General features: G+C 36.9%; 2 protein-coding genes and 1 long non-coding RNA gene across 4 annotated transcripts in view; 1 reads left to right on the forward strand and 2 right to left on the reverse strand.

Moving 5' to 3' along the window:
* Positions 1 to 141: 141 nt before the first annotated feature.
* Positions 142 to 3,605, reverse strand: LOC145965736 (uncharacterized). Its single transcript, XM_083089418.1, has 2 exons — positions 3,547 to 3,605; positions 142 to 3,337 (listed from the first exon to the last, which is right to left on the reverse strand). The coding sequence occupies exons 1-2, from the start codon at positions 3,551 to 3,553 to the stop codon at positions 2,844 to 2,846; spliced, it is 501 nt and encodes a 166-aa protein (XP_082945544.1). The 5' UTR covers positions 3,554 to 3,605; the 3' UTR covers positions 142 to 2,843.
* Positions 433 to 19,325, forward strand: part of Hs3st-a (Heparan sulfate 3-O sulfotransferase-A) — a 43,556-nt gene continuing 24,663 nt past the window's right edge. The window contains exons 1-3 of one of the 2 annotated variants that reach the window (XM_083089376.1): positions 433 to 899; positions 12,483 to 13,076; positions 14,502 to 14,591. The gene's annotated coding sequence lies outside the window, so the exon portion shown is untranslated. The remainder of the gene's footprint in view (positions 900 to 12,482; positions 13,077 to 14,501; positions 14,592 to 19,325) is intronic. The other variant, XM_083089385.1, reaches the window with a different exon arrangement.
* LOC145965788 (uncharacterized) lies at positions 12,145 to 13,935 on the reverse strand. The gene is made up of 3 exons (XR_014436816.1): positions 13,660 to 13,935; positions 12,389 to 12,601; positions 12,145 to 12,232 (listed from the first exon to the last, which is right to left on the reverse strand). It is a non-coding gene; the product is annotated as an uncharacterized LOC145965788 (long non-coding RNA).

Below are 19,325 nucleotides of genomic sequence, written 5' to 3' on the forward strand. Positions count from 1 at the left end.
TTTATGTATCGTCAATGTGCTTATGTCAAATTTAATAATATATAATGTTCGTTCAACAACGGTATGTACGTATATATTTATTTAAAACATTGAATCTTGGACGTTTTTCAGCAAACGAGGCAGAGGACACAGTATAACACATTCAATCATTTCATCTTTATTTACATTCGGCAACCAACAAGGATAAAGTGATACACTGCGTCCTCTGTGTCGCTTACTAAAAAAACGCTCTTTAATATTGAAAAATTTTTTCCTTTTTTTTTGAAATATAAACATCAAATGTTACCATCAAAACATATTTGAATCTCGTTTAAATGTCCCGCTCTTCCCTCCAGCGGCGCGAAGTGGCAGCGCGAGTACAAATTTATACCGGTAGGGGGGGGGGAGAAAGGTGGAGAGCGGAGGGGATAATCGGAACGCGCGCGCCGGGCGCTCAAGCTCAAGCCCGCCAGTCGTTCGGCGAAGCTCGGGGAGGTTAGGTCGGGTCGTACAGTCGGTCGCGAATGCTCCGCGCACCGCGACGATCGTCGTCGGACGTCGCAGCGGATACGCGGCGCGAGTACGTCGTCGTCGAGTAGCGAGTAGTTTTTTCACCCCGCATCCCGCGGTCCCTCGCGCGCCCTCGCTCGCTGGCGAGCGTTCGCCGCGAGCGGCAGTGAAGTCGATCGTTGTCCTCGTCGCAGAAACGGGGGCGAAGCCTCTCTCGCTGCCCCGCTTCATCCCCGCGCTTCATCGCCTCTCATCCCTTCAACGACGTCTCGTCTCGATCGCTGCAGCCGGCTTCGTTGGCTTTTACGTCGCAACATCCGTGGACACGACAGCCCCAAAAGATGAGACGAGGATAAGTCAACATCGTGTGTTCCCGGCCTAGTGACCTGACCTTGGATCGGCCCGATCAGGTATGTTACTTATGTTTATTTATGTCCGTCGCGCGATCATTTCTGCCAAGAGAGCTATATATTCTCGTCTATTGACGTCCGATATGACGATATTGGAATTGGTTTAAAGCGGTGCATGACAGCAGCACGCGCGCTGCTAATTCCGGATGCTTAACGCGCGTACGACGTGTCGCAGATAAGAGGATTTGGAGCTCTCTTGATGTTAGGCTTAAGTTGTCTCGACTGCTCGATATGGATGTGAACATTTTCGCGGGTTCTCGATAGATTATATCTCGACCGATTAAACGAAGCATCGTATATCGATCTCGAAGCTCTTACTTCGCTATTGCGAATCTTCTTGCGGTTTCAGACGCTACCGTTACTGCGTAGTTGGGCGATTACGGGATGATTGTTTAATCGAAATTAAATTGGAAAAATTTTCGTGCGGTTCTCCCCGTTAGCAGTTATTATTTTTCTTTAACTCGTGTCGCGGGACAATCACACGAGGGGATTCGTGCATAAAATATCCGAGGAAAGTTTACTCCGAGCGAGAATGTAAGAATTGTTGGGCAAATGAGTATTATTAATTATGTATATATACTCGCGATATATATTAAACTCTTTCCGTTTGTCCGTTATCACGCAAAGCCCGTTAGGAAGCTATTTAACTGTCGCCCCACCAAGCGCCGTGTCTGACTCGACGCTCCGTCGTCTACTGCTGGTATACATGTAGTTACAAGAGACCGATTTTACTACTAGCAGTCAATCTCTCTCTCTCTTTTTCTCTCTAGACACGCGAAATATGTTTCCTCGCATGGACAGGTCGTTTCGCTAAATGAGTAAAATCATCAGAAAATTGACGAAGTTAAATATTATGCAATTTACATGTAATTTGCATATGCAATTGGAAACTTAAAATTTAAAAAATGTGCCATTTTTGCGATTATCTTCTCTAATTTTTTTTACTTTTTTTTTTAAATTTTTTGTAATGTAAGATTTACAATGGAACGGGATGGAACTTTCTGCACTCTGGTATTAATCGAGTTAAATAAGTTAAGTAATAAATTATATAATAATGCATCGCGTGCGCGCCGAAAGGTTTTATTCAATTTATTCGCGCGTTGATCCTATTTCGCGACAAGTTGCGAAGTAGCTGGTCGATGGCAAGTGTCCAAACGGCAAGCGGTACAAGTGTACGTAATCTTACAACTATCAATTTTAATTATCTAGTTTGATCCGTTCATCTAGAAGTCATTATTTGCCCGATACAAACTGTTAGACGCGTGCGCCATTCAAGGAATTCGCTTCCGATTGACTTTTCTAAGTAGTATTTTTAAATGAGAAGGACAAATCTAATTTCAGGAATATGTTATTAAGAAAATAAGAAAAAAAAGAAATAAGAGTTCTCAAGTTTCTCTCTCGTTCCCTTCTCGTTCCCTAAATTAATCTTTAAAAAGCAAAGGGACATTTATGTCGTGAAATTCTCATATAGTAATCGAGTTACGGCAGTAATTTTGCAAACTTTTTTAATTTTTATTTCTCCTTTATTCTCGACTCGCAATCAAAATTAAACTTCTCATACCAATCGGATCTTGCGTGTTACGTTTTTACGCGCGAAAATGGAATGAAAAATTACTTTTTGACTTAATCTCGCAGTGCGGTTGATAAAATTATCGCGGGACGCGAGGGGCGAATCAGATTCTCTATCGCTCGCAAGATAACTTGCAATCATCCACATATTCTGCATTTTTTAATCTTATTATTAGATATGAAGAGCGTGATTGTACTCTAGTGAATATTCTCGACAAATCTCGTAATACTTAACTCATACTAATCGCATTTGATAGATTTTCTCGTTATTTGCACAGAACGAAGAAAAATTTAATTCAAACATCATAATCCAAACATAGTCCTAATTCCAAGCAGAGGTGATTTAATAAAGTCTCTCTATCCTTGATAATTAACCTATTCGCAATTCCCACCTGTCCGGTTTCGGACGCAATCCTGGCATGTGGCACTGAAGCACAATCCGCTGGAACAGCTACGTAGCTGCTTCACACCATTTACACATTGATAGTATAGATTGCAGATGTTGATATCGTAAGATATCTTAATCGATGGGTAGCCATCGTTTGCATTTCCGGGACAATCGATGCAACCGGCAGCCCATGGCCAATCGCAATACTGTTTCAATAGATTAAAATGCAACTTTTCTGTCTTTCTATCATCTATCCAAGGACAATCCAACGGATATCTTTTGCCCCAAGAACACTTGTAGGCCTTTGTACAATCAGTTTCGTGTGCGAGAATGACCGTTTCATTTTCGTCATAAAGCGGGCATCTTGTGAAAATTTGGCGCAAGTCTTTCTCCCGAATAGATTCAGATTTATCTTGAGCGAAATCTTCGTTCGCGATAACGTTCCAAGATGCCAGGAAGAAGATGGCAATTATGTATATTCCTATATCGAATAAAAATTATGATCAGATACATCAATGATAACACGATCATAATTCAATCGAAAATAATTGATATTAATTATATAAATTTAGATTGATAAAGAAAGATTTTACAGAGAAATATTAATATCTCGATACCTCTATTAATATCTCGATCGCTTAATTTTTTCGAGTCTTATCAAAGAAATATCTTGAATATTTCAATATTTACCCTTCATCGTCTGCTGAATCCGAACTTGAAGAGAGAAAAACGTCTCGATTGATCTCAAATGCGTGACTGATTAAAGTTAGGCGGATCGATTCTATAAGTACGCATCATCTTATCACGAAATATGATTATCGCTTAGATAATAATCGAAAAAATCATAAATGATATGTTTTATCATTCCAATTAAATATTTTCAAGCTAAGCAAATCAAGGATTGTTAGATTTCTATTTCGCGCGAAATTGATACGAGAAAATAATCGGAAATCGCGACGACGTTTGACTTTTGACGGAGACCATTCTTGCCGTTATCTTTGTGCCCGTTTCTCGATCGCGCGGAAGCATTAATTAACGGTGGGTATTTTACCCACCAGACACCACGAGTCCGCGTGTCAAGCTGCCATGATATTAGAGTATCGTCCCGCAAATCATGTAAACTAGTTTATTGTTCGAGTTCCGTACAGCGAAAATTGCAACAGTTACCGTGTTGTCCGGAAAATTATTTGCGCACATTTACACGTGAATGTTTTTTTTTTCCTTTTTATATATTTATTATTTTGATAATGTAACGTTGAAAAAAACACAATTATCGTTATACATAATTTGTTGACAAATGAAAATCGCTACATTTTTAACGATAAGGATTGTTAAAGGCACATAATTTGCGCAATCGAGTTACAAATTAATGTTGGCCAACATAGAAGTTGGAATTGCATTTACGTTTCTATTAAAGGTCTATCCATTATTTGTTATTTTATTAGCCTATTATTATTTCAGTGAATTTGCATTGCTGGAGTGCGCATTATTATTCCACGAGTACGGTTGTTATACTAAACTGCACGTGTTCGCATATGAAAATTTTCATATCTATAACTCTCTGTATTATATACGCGAAGAATTATAATGCTGACTGCTACTTACGAAAATGATGAAGTTTCTATCACGCGAGAATAAAAAAAAAAATAGGACAAATTTATATCTCATCGAAGGAAGATTATATCATACATAAAAAAATAAGAGTATACATCTTTTACTCGATGTTTTTTATTCCTTTCGCAATCTCGTTTCTACGAAACAAGCTGCAATTGATTCACTCGGATATCGATGCTCGTTTTAATCTCGTATTACGTGAGCTATTGTCGTAAAATAACTTTAAACACGGCATCGATAATTTCGGCGGTACCATTCATTTTTTTCTCCGTGACAGAAATATCTGGAATTTGAAACCTGTGGCTTAGAGGTTTATTAATAGCAATTTTTCATCGAAAATATTCTCCTTTCCTCGATTACGTCGATTACTAAATTTTTCATCGGCTGATAGTAAAATCGATAAATTCGCTCAGAAATATGCGAGAGAGCCTTCTTGAAACACAAGTCGAAAAAGGAGGTTAATGCTTTTTTCGAGCACTCGCAATGTCGCCATATACGTTGGACGTTCGCCTCGTTTATAAAACTGGTGGGTTAAAGGGTTTAAAAGGACAGAGAGAGAAAGAGAAAGAGAGTCGCCAAGTATCAGGGAATATTTAAACTTTGGACGAAGCTTTTTCGAAGGCATCAGCTTCGAAGTTACCGGTACGTGATGTGCGATCATGACGATATAAAAGTAAACTTTGTTCCGATCGAACGCGGAGACCCAGTGATCTTTGGTGCTCTTAAAAGCGTGCGTGTAAATGCAGCGTGCTCAAAGTTATAAGGCAAGGCTTTTACACCTTTCTCCTTTTTCCAAAAATGGAATAAAAGCAATGTTTTAAATCTTAATTTCATAATACATATATATCCATTGAAATCATTTAAATAATACTTAATTGCTACACAAAAAAAAAGAGAACAATGTTTTGATGTTATTATAGTAATAAAATTGTATGAAAAGTAAACAATATTGAACGCTAATAAAAATACATTTGACTGTGTCAAATTGAACGGGCAGTGCAAAGAATTGCATCAATCATTTATTTTGACAATCGAAGCGGTGCGAGAAATTTAAACATGATTGATTAAAGCACTCTAAAGTTTCGCGAAACTTTGCAATTTATATCGCTGTATTCTGTTCTTTCTCCGTAATTTATTGATGGCAGAATAATCTAAAATTTCCTGGACCCGCAGTACAAAATTCAAGTATTTGTTGTTCTCATTCAACAATTATTTTTCTTGCATTGAATATTTAATATTATCTAGCATTAAAAATACAATAAATCTGTTTTACTATTCAATCTTGAAATCTTGTAATCTCACTGTTTTACAAAAATTTTGAGAGAACAATTTTGAAGAATTTATTTTACGCTCTCTTTTTTTCCGAGGAAATTCTTAAAATATTTAAATTCAACGTAAGATATACTACCATCGGAAAACTGTAATTTTGATTCTTCTTGAGCGCTGACCCGTAAAAAGTGACCAGTCTTATAAAAGCGCGTTCTTTTCTGTTCACCGTACGCGACGGGATTCCTTCGGCAATGTCCGTCGAAGTGAACGACATCCAGGTCGGTCGGAAACCCTTCGATTTCTTAGCAAAACCTTTTGCGAGATGCCTCGCCACATTTTCATAGCTCGCGAAATTCGTTTGCTTTTATCATATGACTTTATGTTCTTATGTAATCTCATTTTAATTTTCAATATTTTAGCAAAGAAAAAATTTTGTGTGAAAAATACATTCGTTTGAAAAATACAGATTTATTCATGTAATTTCACATCGGAGCCAAGTTTGATCCTAATTTGATATCTTTAATTGGCATGCAATATTGTTTACTGTACTCGAATGATAAAATAAACTTTTTGAAAATTTAATTTGTAACCCATTACACCATTTTAATATGAAATAACGACAATGATGATTTAAAAATAACGATAAAAGTGAGGATAATAAGAGCTGTGCAGAGAGAAAGATTAGAGATTTAAACACACTTAAAAATTTGACAATCTCCTTCCTAAAGGAGACATTATAATTGTTAAATTTTAAAATATGCTTAAATCTCTAATCTTTCTCCTTCATCTGTGCTACCTACGTAGCTTGGAATTAATAACTGTAGACTAAGAATAGTCTAATATATAGCGAAGTAGCGAATTTTTGCGAAATGGTACATTTACAATAAAGATATTAAGTCTCTCGTTGATCAATTAGAGAATAACTGGGAAAAATGCTTCTAACTATCTTCTAGTCGGAATATACAGCAGCCTTTTACGAGCGTTGCGTGTACCGTGTCCTATTTTCCTCATAATAAGATACCGTCTCTCGCAGTATTGTACGTTTCTTGCTTCGTTACCAGCAATTTCCGCATAGCAGCAAGTTGGGACGCGCCTTGCGAATCGTAAAGCGGCGCACGTCGCGCAAGCACATCGTGATTCAGCTACCAGAATCAATTTTTAACGCACTGTGCGTTCTCTCTCCTTCTTTCTCTCCTTTCTGCCCTATTTAGTTCTGGATTTTCTTCTTACGGTATGATAGACATTTTCAGCGTATATAGAACGATGAATCGTAACTTTAACGATGAACAAAGAATAGCTGCTTAGCCAGACGAAGAAATTTCATCTTGGTCTCAGGTTTATATGTTCAAAGGAAAAGGCTCAAATCAGATCGCATCGAAAATGCGTTATCAGTAGAAAGTAGTTTTGTACTGTGTTGCACTAGAAATCAGTAATACTACTTCCGAATTAGGCATTTTTATCTAAGATTGTATCTAAATTGCATCATGGCTCAAAATATCTATTTGATATTTTGGTATTTTCAAACGTTTAGTAGATATAAGAAAATTAAAGTTAAAAACATACAAGTTATAAATATTAATAATGTAGAATCATATAATATATATAAATTATATAATATAACATTAATATATATAATATAATAATTATTATATAATTAATAATTATATACTATAATATAATTATATAATTTTATATTTTTGACTCGTGCAGTCATGATGAACCAATAATATCATTAATATTATATAATATAATATATTCATATAACAAATTATATAATATAATGTAAATTATGTAGTACAATATATATTATTATATAATTAATAATTATATGCTATGATATAATTATATAATAAAATTTTATATTTGTTGACTTATAATGAACGAATATTTAATACGATATGAGCTATAATTCATCGTTTATGCAACAATAATTTCGATTTGATACAGTAATCAAAGCGAGTCCGATAGCTTTAGATCAATGTCGAGTTCAGCCTTATGTATTAGTTACAAAGGACGCTTATGAAACTATAACGCTCGTGGAAAAGCTTAAGCTATTAAATCTTTTATCAACAAAGTCAACTGGAATGTTTTTTTACGTATATATTTATTGTTTTCTTATATGACGCGATACACCGATTATCGATTGCGCCACTTTGCCCTTTGTTTTCTTTTATTAACGGGTATCTTTTATTACTTTATTGCGCCGTCGTGACTTCTCTCTTTTGGCAAACTTCGCGTGCGAACTGTGATAATATACCCCTTAGCATAATTTTTGTCAAGAAACAAGTATCAACCCTGCATCGAGCGAATAACCTAATTTTACTTCGACAAAGATAACAATTTCTAGGAGGTTTTACCTTCTCGGTAACTTTGTTGAAAAATGCAAGTAATCCCCGTAAATAGATTTCTGATACAGGTGAATAGAAATAAGATTCCTCGATAAAAACATTTGCTGGCAAAACGTTACCGTATTTTCTATCGCGATGCGAATTATTTATGGAGATTTACGTTGCACATACAAATATCTTACAGAGTTGAAGCTCCCGATGAGGTACGTCTACGTTTCACTTTGTTTAAATTGGATATTCTACGAAATTCCCAACATATACGAACTTTCCGAATGCTGTTTACACACGATGCATTCATTTATCTGCATATAGTCTCAACACCTGACCGTCTTTAGAATACGCCGAAACATGAGAAATGGCGGATTAAAATCACAGTTTGTCTTTGATGTTTAACGTTGAACTTTCAACATTGCAAGTTTCTCGGCGTAAGTTGAATTGACTGCAATAGTTGCTCGCGTGTTCGGAATCTCCAAATTCGTTCTGTTCGTATTACGCCATAATCGTCTCAAAGCGTACTCGTGGCTCATAATTAGCGGGTTTATAAAGTAAGGCGCTTAAATTTACACGAATCGAAGGCAATTTTCGAAATTTTCCCCACCTTATTCGCTCGCGTCGAATGTTTCCTTTTATTCAGACTACAATAAGGCCCATATTCTGAATCCTCTTTTATCGATAAAAGTGCCTCTAAAAGTGGCATATAAGCCTTCTGATTGGCTACAGGCCGCTTTTAGGAGCACTTTTATCGATAAAAGAGGATTCAGAATATGGGCCTAAGTCTTCGTTTTTGCTCGACTGATCGTCTCGCACGAGAGAAATTTACTCCGATGATTCTGATTACATAAATATATTTAACATCGTCATAGAGTTACGTTAGGGCGGTATAAGAACGCTTCTCGAGACGCGTAGCCTCCCCCGAAGCATCTCGGAACCAGCCCTTTATTAAGCCTTTGCCCATTTCGTAGATATTCAACAAGCATACATAATTTGCAGCGAGCTCCAACGGTAAAGGTTGAAGATATGACGAATAATTCAACGCTAACATGCCGTGCAATTTGTCTTCCATTGTGTGTACGATTTATCTTTTGCGCGTGACTTTATACTTAATAGTCTTAGGAGTCTACTTACACGCAAGTGTTACGACATAATGTTTATCGTTCAATTAGTAAGTCGCTTTACTTCGAGATGATTCTCATCGCGTTTCGCGTGCGATCGCGAAATTTCATTAATTCGTGATTAATTTTTATTGGAATTTTTTTTTCATTTTCCCTTTAGCTTCAACTTTCAGTCTGAAACGTCGTAAACTGCGTACACGTGGAATAAAGAGCGCAAATGTTTGCTTGAGGTGCAACGCGACCGCGTTGTTTAAAGTTGTTTAAAGTTGTTTAAAGCAACCGTACAATACGAATGGGAAACATAAGCAGCGAGTTGCAGTTTCTTATCTAATCCATTAAACTTGATATCGTAGACCTTCCGCACATAACGTGGAATCGAGAGGCAGAATCGCTCGAGGCTATACCGCACGTGCTTATTTGTGTGGACGGGCGGAATCATTGCCGCGTAGAGAGGAGGGAAAAAAATCCTGATGTTATACGGTAAAACATCAGGGTACGTACGGTGGGATTTGTAGGTAAAATATGACGTGATATCTCTCGTTGTGTCGGAAGAGGGAAAACTGCCCGCGGCTTTCTTCGAGAAACTCCCTCCGTCCGTTGTGATAACACGAAAGTTGGACGAATACAAGCGGTCGTTTCTATCGTCCCGATAGTTTTGCACGTCTATTCGCGAATATATATTTGACCCAATTCTTGCTTCCTTTTTTTATATCTTTTTTCCCCCCCCACTTCCTTTTCCCCTCCCTCTCGTGTGACCGAGCACGCTCGTGTGCCCGATACATGTGCGATTTCGACGAGGGTTATTACGCAAATGGCGTTGAAAAAAAAATAGGATATCGACGTGCCTTCCCTTATGTAGGACACTCCACACCGAGGAAAGAAACACCGAGGAGAACGTCGAGAAGGAGAGGAAAAAGAAATCTCGAGCCACAGTTTGACGCGTCGCGTGCATGGTCGGCACGAAAAATTATGTGATCGCAAAGAAGTGTGTGACTGTGACTCAGCTATTCCGTAAAGAGTCGTCGCGTGTTACGCGATCAGATGTCTTATTATAGGTGTCCATGCTGCGTTGGAAGCATGCAATAATTACGCGATTGTGCGCGCGACAGTCGACGTTCGTTATTTATCGGTCAATCCGCGAAAGAAAGTTTTTCAACAGGTTATAAATAACGCGTCGCATTTCTATAACCTAATGCCGGCACACGCCAGCTGACTATTTCGCTATTATTTTCACGCCAACGAGCGCTCGAACGTCATTCGTCGGGGCCGTGAATCGCCGAAGGGGCTCGCGGTATTTTCTACGAGTATTACGCGTACTTACGACACAAAAGCCCGGAAATTTTCTCCTCTGTACGTGAAATTGTCCGCGTGTGTGTTAAATTTGTCCAACGTTCTCTCTTTTCCTCAAGCTGTTACAAACATGTTTGTAACAGCATTATAGTGTAGTATATCCCGAGACTCATCGTTCCTCGTTCTATGAATACAAAGAAAAATGTATTTTTTCATATTTTCTTATATTTTATTTCTCTTTCGTAGAGGCGCATCCATAGAGAAGCGTGTGTTACGAGTTTCGGTAAATATTACGCAAACTAACGATGTTGGCCGTGCACATTGCCGGACATTTATAATATAAAATTCTTTTGTTCAGACTTTATTTTTTGTTTGAATACGTACAAACGTATAAACAATACGTATAAACATGGGACAGAAAGGGGTGGAGGAGGGGGGGGGGGAGAGAGAGACTTGATATTCTTATCTGCAGGAAAATATCGATTTCCATAACTATTCGTATTTCACTCTATGCGAACAATTTTATCCGTGTGTCCGTGACGCGGCAATTAATTCGCGTGACAATGATTGAAGCCATTAATTTTCAATCGGTCCAATCGACTGATTACACATTAATCGTGGCTTTATTAATTAACCACAGAATCCAAGGATAACAGAGAAGAACGTCATCCTTGGATGAGTTACGATCCAATTGCAATGTTTATGCTAATTTGCGATCTATATCACGTATCGAAGGTGACATTAAATACATGTTTGTTGCACTTTAAAGGTGACATTAAATACACGTTTGCTGCATTTTAAATTTAACGATAAGCAATCGTGGGTGAATACAATAAAAAAAAATATTGTCAGATGTAGGCTATGATAAAATTTAATTTATATAAAAAATATGAATTAATCGTGAAATAAAAAAAAGAGGAAAAGATAAAAATTGGTGAAACAATGACACCGCAGCCGCTGTTCCAAAAGCTCGTTTCAAGCAGAAAAATTCTCGGCAGCTTTTCGTTAGACTTGCCGCTATTCCTTCATCTCGACGCCGAGCTCTATCCCCGTTCCAATTTGCTCGGAAAATGTTTTTCCTCGTGCCGTGACTCGAAACCGCGAACGGGAACGACTGGGAAATTGTAAGAACGTCTTCGCGCGCGCACTCGGACAAGACGAGACGATCTTTTTCTTCCGATCTTTTTCGACATATATTTTCTCTCTCGCTTGATTTTCAAATCTTCAAATTTTCGATTATTGAGCGCGAACGTCGAGATTAAAAAGAATTGGAAATCACATAAAAATATATATTTATATTTGACTTGAATCATAAATGGATACATTATGTTTGACGAGTATTACATCACGAGGCTATATTGATTCAGCGACAGTCTCGAGTCAGCACTCATCTTGTATACTAGCTTGTATACTCATCTTATATAAACACGAACATAAATATATATACAATGTATCTTGCGTCCTATACTTGTAAGTGTAAAACTTTGTGAATTTAGAAAGTTAGAGAGGAAATCAAAGTCAGAGGGGAATCAAAGTTAAAACCACAATATTTATAATAAAATGTCAAAATGATAATCAAGAAAATATTAAAAATATAAAAATTTTTTATTTTAATATCGAAAAAAACATATCAATATTTTCTTATTTATATATATGTATAATTGTTTGAAACGAATAGCGAGAAGAGTGAACGTGTATCCTTATACTTTGCAAATGTTGACTGTTCGAGATGCTCTCCTTGATCTATACTCAAATATACATATATTAAAGTACTTCTCCGCATTATATTATATTTATATAATATTATCATTAATAATAGAACGTTTCTTATCCCATAATTTTGTATATACTATGTTATTATGCAAAATTAAAGTCATATATATTACTCATCCGCACTACCTGAGCGAGCGTTAATCTTAATTTCTATCTTTTTATCAAACAGGAGCACGAAGCAATATGTATTACATTCATATTATAATTTTTTTTGTTTCAGTTGACACATTTTTAATGAACATATTGCCGAGAGATGTCCATTTAAATCTATGTTTTACTCCATTTATTTACCACTCATTACGTATAAATCGCTTAATTTTGCTCGATAGTCTCGCATTCCTGAAAAGACACTGCAAGTACATATTTCAATTCGAGAAGGAGAATTCAATATATTACACGCATAAGATGAAAGACATTCGTCAAACTACAAACGTAAATTTAATTTTAAATGTAAAAAAATCATCTTCAAATTCATTTTACAACTATTTAAATATAATAGTTTTTTTTATATCTTAAATAAGTATAAAATTGTCCCGATGAAGAAAGCCAGATAATGGCAAATACTAGTAGTAGATGCTTTGAATAAACTAAAATAAATCCGTCTTGGAAATCGTGCGGAGGAACAAACGATCGAAATAAGAATCTGGATAGCAAGATATAATTAGCACCATCGAATCCATAGGACAAATATATAGTTTTCATTCAAATCATCTAAATAGTATTTGATGGCAGCGAGACTATCAAAATTGCGAAGAGCCAAGACAAATGGAAAATTGTATTCGCATCTAATGCGTGTCGGTTCACCACAATTCCGGTAAGTTGATAATTAAGTAAGTTGAGTAAGTTTTTTAAATTAATAAGTAGGTTAAGAGAGGATCCAATAACATGGATTAAGTACGATGATTATCATCGTACTTAATCCATGTTATTAGATAACATTGTTAGCAACCACTCAATATGGGAGTAAATTTACTGAGTTTGCCGAAAATCGATGACACGTGCCTAATACCTCTTCTTTCATAGTTATATTACATATCTTTTCCCCTTCTTCATTATGTTCTTTTCGTCCTCTACTTCTTCATCTCCGTTGGCCTCTTTTTTTATTTTTTTGACTCTTTTCTTTTCTACTTGACTTGATTTCCTTGACATTTCACGTCCATGAATCTTTTGTCATTTTTCCGTCACCTGGCGGTGACTTCGTTATTTTTCTTAACATTCGGGATAGTTAACTCGGCGATCTGTACGCATCAATAATCCAGAAAGACTCGCAACTTCACGATATGTGTACGTGTAACGTGTGACTATGGATACGTGTCCTCTCAGGATGTCGGTTTTCGCCGCGTATTTTCTTATTTTAGCTTAACTTAAAGTTTCTGCGCAATATTTGTATGTCTTACCTTACTCTATATCAAAAATCGATAATCTTTTCCTTAAATCCGCATGTTCTCGGAAATTGAATTAACTAACTAACTGAGAGAATATTCTTCTCACGAGATTCATCTTATAATTAGACAGGCGGCAGACAAGAAGTGTACGGGTTTGCTTCCATCCGATTCCAATTAAAGGCTTCTCAGAACGATGCCATAATATTGCGAATTTCTCCTTGATGCGGAAACACGAGCACAGACGTGAAGTTTTCCTGTCATCTATGCATTACCCATAAACTCGTTTCCTTTCGCGTTTCCTCGAAATGGATCGATTACTTCGGCTCGAGTATTTTCGATGATCGAACAGTGACGATAAAAAGAATCGACTCTTACTTCGTATCTTTTGAAACATAAATAGTGACGATCCGAGTTGCTCCGAATAAATATCGGAAAATCATAGAAACTACACACACTTGTATTATTATACTCCATTTCGTTAATTCCAAATTATATTATATCGGTTTCGACATCATAACTACAGAATTGATTAACATTCCGTGTAATATTCCTGCGATAGCGAGACTTTCGATCATCGAATTTCACTTATCTTCAGTTCCGTTTTCGCGTACGATACCAGAATCCTAGAGCTGACTATTCCGGTGATCGCAGGAAATTGAAACTGTTGCCTATCTAGCTTGATCTCATTCCGAAGATTCGATGATCGACAAACTATGCGCGCGGATTATCATCGATTAACTTTTTTAATATACGAATATAACGATAACTTGTATTGCGTATAAATTTTCCGATTTATTCATACATATTAGCTGTTTTGATTTAATCAATAAATACACAAATTTTTATTATTGCAGACTTTCGCATCCTCGACGTCATGTATGGATTTTGAACTTCCATTCTTGATAAATCCCGAGGATTTGTGGAGCTAGACGCGACGCAAAAAGGTAAGATATTATTTCTTAATAAGATATTATTTCTTGATACTAGATTTTTTTCAATAATTTATCTTTTAATATTCGTGCAATTAGATTGGCATATTAACGTTAAAAAACACCGTGTATGTTTAATTAGTTTCGTGTTGAAAAATCCTGTTGGTAATAACTACTCGTTATTCGATAATAAACAAACACTTGACAAACGTTGCGATTACCCTGTTGCGCTCGGATTTGGAATCCGATCGGAAAAACAGGAACGAACGATAAAGTGTACATCTCCATACACATGTATATGCACATGCGCGACTGCACGGTACGTGTACCCAGAAATAATTCAGAGAGCCTTCAACATGTGAAAGACGAGTTACGATGTAACATATCAATTCGAATGTCCGCGAGCGACACGGAATTTTTCATATAACGATACTTCCGTCGACGATGTTTTTTGCGCGAATTAATTACCGAGTGAAAAAAAATAATTATACATAATTACACAAAGTGTAAAAGCGTTTCGCAAACGTTTTTATCTTACGTATAAGAGTTTTATATATTGTATGTCACCGGCCCTGGTTTTCCTCCTGTTATTTATTTAAGACGATTTTACTCGAGCTCCATAAAGTAACAAGTTGATCCAGCTTTCGGTAAAAGCTGGAAACTACGATGTAATGAATTTTTTATCCATAATTAAAATTGAATTAAATCTTGAAGCTTATTATTCGATCGATCGTAAACGGTGAGTTCTTTTTTAAACGATAAGAGATCATATTTTCGCGGGGAAGTTGCCACCATAGTTGGGAAAATTCACGACAATGTGAAGTATGGGGGAATTTAAGCGAGAGGCGTAAGAGAAATAGGTTCGCTCGGGGATAGTTTCCGGGGAATTCCGGGATACTCTTCTAACAGATACATCGGCATTTTCGAGGATAAAGGAGACTCCGCGATACGATATCGAACAGTTCAGTCTATCTCCTTATCGGAAGCAGAGAACGTAAAGTACAATAAGGGAAAAGCGTATGCACCTGATCTAATTTCGGATTGTTGTATTTGTACGCATACTCTCGATTGTTATCTGAAGGGACAAAAGTCTTTCATTTGCATTAGATAATAATATAGATAGATACGGTAATAAAACGCGATCGAATCATGTGATTGCGTTTGTATTGTGTATGCGTTTGAAACTGTTATTTAAATAAAGCACTAACAGTTTTTTCCGCTTACTTTGGCAGAATCTCACGCTCACGTTTATTTAATTTGTCACAGCGGACGAGCAATTGCTAAATACGAGACAACATTACTGCTTCTTTTTTTTAGATGTTTGAGGGAGAGAGTCGCTTCATGAATATTTTAGTAGCGCAAACTCGAGTCTCTCTCAACGTAAAAATAAGAGGACTGCGGAAGAGCGCGCGGAATATTTTCTGAAATAAGAAAAGCATTAATATATTCCTTTTAAGAGACAAATGGCACATGAAAACACTTTGCGTGTTGCTTCTCGCGGTACATTTCCGTGAAAGAAATTCTCCATTGCCTTTTTTCACATATAGAAAAATGTCGGCACGAGGTTTTAGTTCCGCAACGTTATCATTAATCGTGCGTAGATGTGATCAAATTAACGTTTACGTCTCTCGTCGAGGCTGAACTCATGCGTAAATTGTGACGAGAGACTCGTGGGCGTGTAAAGTGCGGTACAGATGCGGGAAGCACGTGTCGTTGCGTTGCGATAAAAAAAAAGATGATGCGTGAAATCGCGAATTAGTGTCGACGCTAAAGTTAACACGCAACTCGACCGCATATAAGGATCGTGGACGCGGAGTGTTTCGGAAATATCGCTGCCTCCCTTTCGCGTAATCACCCCGACAGAGGCGATCGCTTGAATCAGTGTCACAGTAATTCGTGGGTGGTTTCGTTGACCTATCGGATTGACCCTGTAATCGTCAATCGCTTTGTTATTCCCTTTTTTCCGATATCCACCCACGCGACCTCCTAACTGCATATCCTGTTTCCCTTTGCGATGAGATATCCTCCCACCTCTTTATACTATCGATCTATGCAATCTCTTCGAATCAGATAGACAATGCTTTACAAGATAAAAGGCATTATGTAATAGAAGGAAATACGATGTGATGAGGCTATTATATAATCCACATTTTTGGCCATTTAAGGCTTTAATGATTCGATTAACTAATCCTTCTTGCAACGAGTTAAGTGAATGGATTATTTCCATTATACGTCCTGTCTGCGAGCCATTCTCGCGAGGAGTAGATTTCCGCGGAACAACATTAACGAGTAAGTTGCAAAATGTCCGGGAGAAGTTGAGCCGGTGGCTGAATAGATTAAAGCGCAACTACGTAGAGTACACGGGGTATCCGACTTCTAAGTCTCTCCCTTCCCCTTCCCCACCCTTCGAACCTGTACAAAACTTTTCGCGATTGTTAAAGTATTAACTCACTTTTAAAGCGGCTTTACTTTCGCGCATTTTTACCGGCGCAAGGTCTACGCGAGGCGGCAGACCTCTAGGAAATACTCTCCGGTAATTAACTTAATTCACGTCCTCCATTCTCTATATTATACACGGATAATATCAAGCCAGTGATAATGATGCGATAATCGTGTTTGTGCTCGTTCTCGGCGTTTCATAAAACATTTTCATACGCGTTATCGTTATTTTTATGACAACTTTCGATAAACTTATATTACGTTTCGCGAAGCATCTTACATTAAAGAGGAATGGAGATTCGAGTCTCGCATTTCCAAGTTTGTTTAACTTAACTATGTTTTGAAAAGTATTTAAAATATTTTTGCAAAAAGAATTCAATGAATTTTAGTTACGTGCCTCTTGGAAATTATGTGGCAGTTCATATACAGGGTGTTTCTTAATAAGTGCGAAAAATTTTAGGAGATTCTTTGTCGAAAATTAAAGGGGGTTTTTCATATAATCATATACTTCTAAATCCCTCCCTGTGGAGTTACACTTCTCCAAAAATGAGGGTAAAAATTAATTTTTATTTTTTTCTCAAATTTGAAACAAAAAATTAAAGAAATGAAATTAGGTGGATATTTTCTACTAGTAAAAAGGTTATTTATTAATATTTTTTTCAATCTCCCGTATTGTTATAAGGGGATGAAACAACAACCCCTATTCAATTTTTTATTAGAACTTTTTAATGGGCCGGAATATGATCATCTGAAAATATGCATTAAAAAGTTTAATTTATTTAGAAACTTTTTTATTTTTTTTATTTTTTTCATAAAGTCAGTAGTTTTCAAGAAAAAAAAAAATACGTTATCATGCACAGCACGATGCTAAATAGCATAGGTTTTGAATTACGAGAAGTTAAATTTTAAAATAAAAATAAAATTAGAGTAAATGTTGGGAAAATTGGAACAAAAACAAAATTATAATTAAAACCTAAAACCTAATTTAGCACTTATTAAGAAACACCCAATATATAGGGCGTTATTTATTCTAAAATATTTGGTTAAACTTTTCAAAGTACATTCTATTACAATTACACTAATTTAAAAAATTCATATTCTATTATAACTACGCTAATTAAAAGAAGTTGGCGTTATAGACATTGGAGTGAAATTTACCGGTATATTTTAGAAGCATCCTATATATATATATATATATATATAGTGTCCCATTTCGCAACAAGTTCCATCCTGGAAAGAATTTGAAATCGACCTTTCCCAGACTAGAACTTGTTTCCTCGCATCGAACTCTCTATTTTCTCCTTTTCTTCGTTGCGTTCTTTTTCTGTGTGCGAAACTGACGGTGAAATAAATTCGGATGCTATCGGGATGGGAATGTATTTGCAACGGGTCAGTCGAGTGGCATCCACGTGAAACGACATTATTCGCACGAGAGCGCGAGCGTAACAAAAGTTGGACAATCACATCGTGACATTTAGCCGACTCGGTCACGTAGGAGCTTCAAACCGCAAAGTTCTTCTCACGTATGAGCTCTAGATGTTGCTTATTTGATAAAGAAATATAAAAAAAATGTTTCATCCACGCTTAAATGAACTGAAAACAATTTTCACGTCTGATGTTTGGAATCGGAAATAAGGGAGGTTTACTATCGCTCATGGCGTTTACGAACGTCGTAAATGCTTTCTGACGCCCTTAAAACTTAACGATGACCAGATAATCCACGTGCGTGGGAATAAAACATCTTTTTTCTTTTTTCTTTTTTTTACGATCGAGCGTAATTCTTCGAGCTGTAAAATGGTATGCGGGATAATTTACGCAGCTTCACCTTGCATTTGCCGTAAAGCGCAATAATAAAACTAATGATGCCGTCTTGCCGACTCCTCGAAGGAAATAAAGATAAAATTCGTTTTTCGTGAAACGGAACCGACGAGATATAGGGGTAGACCCTTCTTCCGCTACGCGTCTTCCGACCTTCCAATTCGATTTCGGGTTTCGCGGTATTCGATTACAAACACCTATGCTCCTATACTCGATTACAAACACCTATAACGGTAGATATAGACCGTTAACAGACGACGAGACAGAAAGAGACAGGAGAAAGAAATATGCGAGGGATATGAATGTCACGTGTGAACGGGGAATGCTGTTTCGTTTGTTCACGAGCTCACCACGAGGAAGGCATGCAGCTTATATTAAGCTTTTATCGCGGCTGTAATGCATCGGCATAATGCGTCGCGAATTATGTCGACGACCCAACTTGCCGTGCATTAAACTTCGAAAATAAAGAGCTTCGGTTACCGGCCACGAGCG

This window comes from Camponotus vicinus, unplaced genomic scaffold (genome assembly GCF_025532165.1).
Source record: "Camponotus vicinus isolate PSW18456_S1 unplaced genomic scaffold, iyCamVici1.0 SCAF_1, whole genome shotgun sequence".
NCBI classification, from domain to species: domain Eukaryota; kingdom Metazoa; phylum Arthropoda; class Insecta; order Hymenoptera; family Formicidae; genus Camponotus; species Camponotus vicinus.